Source organism: Leiobunum rupestre, chromosome 7 (genome assembly GCF_980474605.1).
Source record: "Leiobunum rupestre chromosome 7, qqLeiRupe1.1.hap1, whole genome shotgun sequence".
Lineage (NCBI taxonomy): Eukaryota > Metazoa > Arthropoda > Arachnida > Opiliones > Sclerosomatidae > Leiobunum > Leiobunum rupestre.
In genome coordinates, this window is record NC_143390.1 from 634,736 (window position 1) to 638,527 (window position 3,792).

The 3,792-nt window shown below is 35.8% G+C and overlaps 1 protein-coding gene across 1 annotated transcript; it reads right to left on the bottom strand.

Annotated features, from left to right (window-relative positions):
• Positions 1–269: 269 nt before the first annotated feature.
• On the bottom strand, positions 270–3,378 carry LOC149933846 (uncharacterized). The gene is made up of 9 exons (XM_090180830.1): positions 3,169–3,378; positions 2,466–2,614; positions 2,263–2,410; positions 2,074–2,212; positions 1,789–2,019; positions 912–1,121; positions 749–859; positions 510–650; positions 270–450 (listed from the first exon to the last, which is right to left on the bottom strand). Exons 1-8 carry the CDS (start codon positions 3,376–3,378, stop codon positions 559–561), a joined length of 1,290 nt encoding a protein of 429 aa, XP_090036956.1. The 3' UTR covers positions 270–450; positions 510–558.
• Between the last annotated feature and the right edge of the window lie 414 nt (positions 3,379–3,792).

The window sequence follows — 3,792 nt, forward strand, 5'->3', positions numbered from 1 at the left end:
TTTTCCATTGTTTTTCTAAAGAATTAAATGAAGTAAGGGAAAAAACAGCAATAAATTATTTAAATTGATTTACCCGAAAACAGAGTTAACCATTAGTTTCCAGAAATTCTTTTCAAATGAACTCTTGGATAATTTCCTCTGTTCAGTGTTGAATCTAACATATTTTTCTAACCATTTTCCTTGAGTGAAGGTTAGAGCTCGATGAACCTTGGTTATTTTCAAACCTAATTCTACATAATATTTTAAATTGCGGTAATGTACTATGTATTTCTCTTTATTATTTAAATTAGGAAGAAGTTTTGGTAGACTTTGATTCTCCTTAATATTTAATTTTCCTAAGAGATCTTTGGAGTATGGAGATAGCATATCATGTGTAATAACTTTAGATTCCGCCGCTACTGGGAGATCGTTATGTAAGTCATGCAACTCTGGAGGATATTCAAGATCCACCTGCAAAGGAAACAATTCTTTAAAAATATAATTCAATAATTATAACACTTGTTATTTACCTCTAAAATGTATCCGTTTTCAACGTTATTGGGAATACTCAGAATATTTTCACAGTGTTTGCAAATCATCCTCCTGAACCCACTGGAAGTCGCCTAGCGGTAGTGGTTCACACATAACAGCACCGTACAAATTATTAGCATCTTCAATTAAGTTAAATTAAGTTAATTAATATAATTAAAATTAAATTAATAAAAAAAAAATAAAAAAAAAATATTTTTTTTAAAAAAATGTAAATTACCTAAATAGCATATATAACTGCTCTCTTTAGACGAATCATATGTGTCGGCCATATATTTGTTATTCGCTTCAGAATAACGAGTTGAGATCATTGAAACACCGCCTCGAATCCCTAAAAATTCTATGTAAATACAATAATATTTAAAATATCATAAAAGCGTTACCCTTTTCAATAAATAAGTGTTGATCTATATCAAGTATGAGATCGAGGCGAACATCGGTCATCTTCAAAGCTGCTTGCCAGGCTAAACCTGGTGCGGTGTAAGCGTGAGCGGGATCTAGTTTATAATGAGTTATAGATAATGTTCTAAAATTTTCAAAAACGTCGGCTAAGAGCAACGCATCGCTTTTCACATAGAGGTCGGTGTATTCTCCTACGAAAACCGAGTTTAAGAGATTTGAAATATTTATACTATTGTAATTTTACCTAATGTTTGATTATTAAACGCTGTCCAAACATTTTGGGCGTGTAAATAATCAGATTCTAAAATATTTTGATTTTTCAATGAACTGAAAAACGCTTCTCTAGGTGGCAGCATCGTCTCGTCAAATTTCTTTTCATCGTCCATATACTCGTACGGGTAGACCCCCTTCCGCAAAAGCAGTTGAACTTTCTCACTTTCAAAATATTTCTTAAAAATCTGGAATTTACTGGCTCCTTCCAAAACGAGATTAGATACTAGAGCATCGAGGCTATCACTTAGAAATCGATAAGAGTCTAAAAACCGAAATCTCCCTAAAAAACAATAAAATTAATGTTAAGGTTAAATTCATAATTAAATATATTTTACCTAGTTTCAGCGAAATATAATTTTCGCTAGTGGAAGGAATACAGTCAAGTGTCTGTTCCTTAAAATGACCAATCTCCTGACATATAAGATGTAAATCGTACCTATGAAGATTTATTATTATTATTAGGTTTATTTCCTGGTTAATTAACTTAATAAATTCACCTGCTAAGGTTATGAAGGAAAATAGGGATAAATTCTGGAACTTTCTTTTGAAGATTACAGAGGTTATGCGCTGGCCCCCTATATTTACCGCTGAAATGACAATGATCTCGAACAGCGGGCATATTTCCCTGATTTAGCTGTTTCTGACAAATGTAGCAATGCGTAGCAGCTTGAAACTGTTCCTCCTCATCCGGGGTAATAATCATTGGTACATTGGTCTCAATGAGTTCCATCAACTCCTTCTCTAATTCCAGAATAGACTCCAGAAATCTTCGAGTTGCATCTTGTCCTCGATAGCAATCGGTTCGAACAGGTACACCTATAAGTATCCTATTGTAATATATCTAAAAGGGAATTTTGTCAAATAACTTACCGTTAGGTCCAACAAGCACCCACGAATACGCGCAGCTGATGTGCATGTTTACTTTGCTGGTATTTATATCGGGATCTAGATCACATCCTTGAACTCTCGGTAGGATTGCTTCAAAATCGGCGTAAAATACATACTGCACCTAATAATTTCATTTCATTAAGAGTTAAATTAAATAATTTTTATTTTTACCTTTTCTGTCCACTCATATTTATCAAAATAAACCGTCTTCTTCTTAGTAGGGAAAACTGTTTTTTGGACGCCGTGAGTGGCGCATTCTTCGATATGCGCATCACGTCGCTGTTCAGCGTTGCTTCCACTGAATCGGTGAAGACACATTCTAATACAGAAAATAATTAGTATATTTCAAACTAATATATTGGAAACTAAATTACCTGCAATAATAACTTGTACTTCCGTGTTTTGTTAGATGATGTAACAGTTTTCCTAGGTCTCGTATAAGACAGTAATGTCTGTTCCCATCGTCAATATCTTTAGTTTCATCAGTGATGTAAAGCAAATCAACCTCCCTTTCCTTACTACACTTGTTAACGCTTACGTAAAGAGGGAATATATCTCCCGAAAAGCCAAAAACAGATATTGATAAATTATTCATTAATTCAAATTTTTTAAGTTCCGTAGCGTTTAATTTGAAAGGGAAAGATATATCACTGGTATCAAGTTCATTTTCGTAAGGTGTATATTTCGAAACACGGTTAGCGTTTTGAGTCCAAGGAACTGGGTGAAGTTTAGCGAGAATTGACCAGAGAAAACATTTCTCGTCATTTTCGTTTCTAATATTAAGAATCGCGTGACGTCGAGATAGTTTTTTAGGTAGTTCCATATACGATGACCCTCGCAACGGTTGGTAAGATGCTACATTTAATTCTACATACAGAATACGATCAATTACCCAACCCGATCCTATCAAAAATATAATGTTTTAGTTGAAAATATAACTTATAAATTTTAGTACATACCTGTCGCTTCAAAGTTTTCCGCTGCTGACTGTATTGTTTCAATGCAGTCGTTCAGCTGGTTTTCAATGACATCGAGCGTTAATGTTGTTTGCATAGTGCTCCGGAAGTAGGGTCGTACTTCCGCTCTTTGTTCCATACCTCCTAAGGGTCTCATATAAACAGATCTTACGAGTAAGAACCATTTAATTCCACGTTTACTAGCCAGTCTTTCTACTAAAAATTTGCGGAAAGCGGTTCGGTAACGTCCAATAAACATCCCTGCATCAATATCATAGTCTTCGGCATTGTAACGGATAGAGGCTAGCGTATCATTCAAGGCTTGGACCATACTTGGGGATGCTGGTGGTGTTTCATCAAGTATTGGTGAGGCGGGAACAGGTGATGGTGTTAGGTTGTCGGGTAAAGCTGATGCAGATGGTTGGATAGATTCCAGTTGAATGTCTTGAAGCAGACTAGGTGAAGGTGGACGGGTTGGTGATGGTGAACGTTGCATTGGCGACGGTGTGCGAGACAGGTCCATGGGTTTGGAAGGGCCAGGTGCGTTCAAGTCATGAGTTCGTTGATGGCTCTTGAAATGTTCCAATCTAGCAACAGTCTTACCACATACTTTACAGACAAACTTACGTCTATCACCGTGTACTTCTCTAACATGCCGATTTAAGGGGGACTTGGTAGAAAAACTTTTCGCGCATGTAGGGCAAATATGTTGGGCTTTAGGCATCTTGAATATAGCTACAGCAGT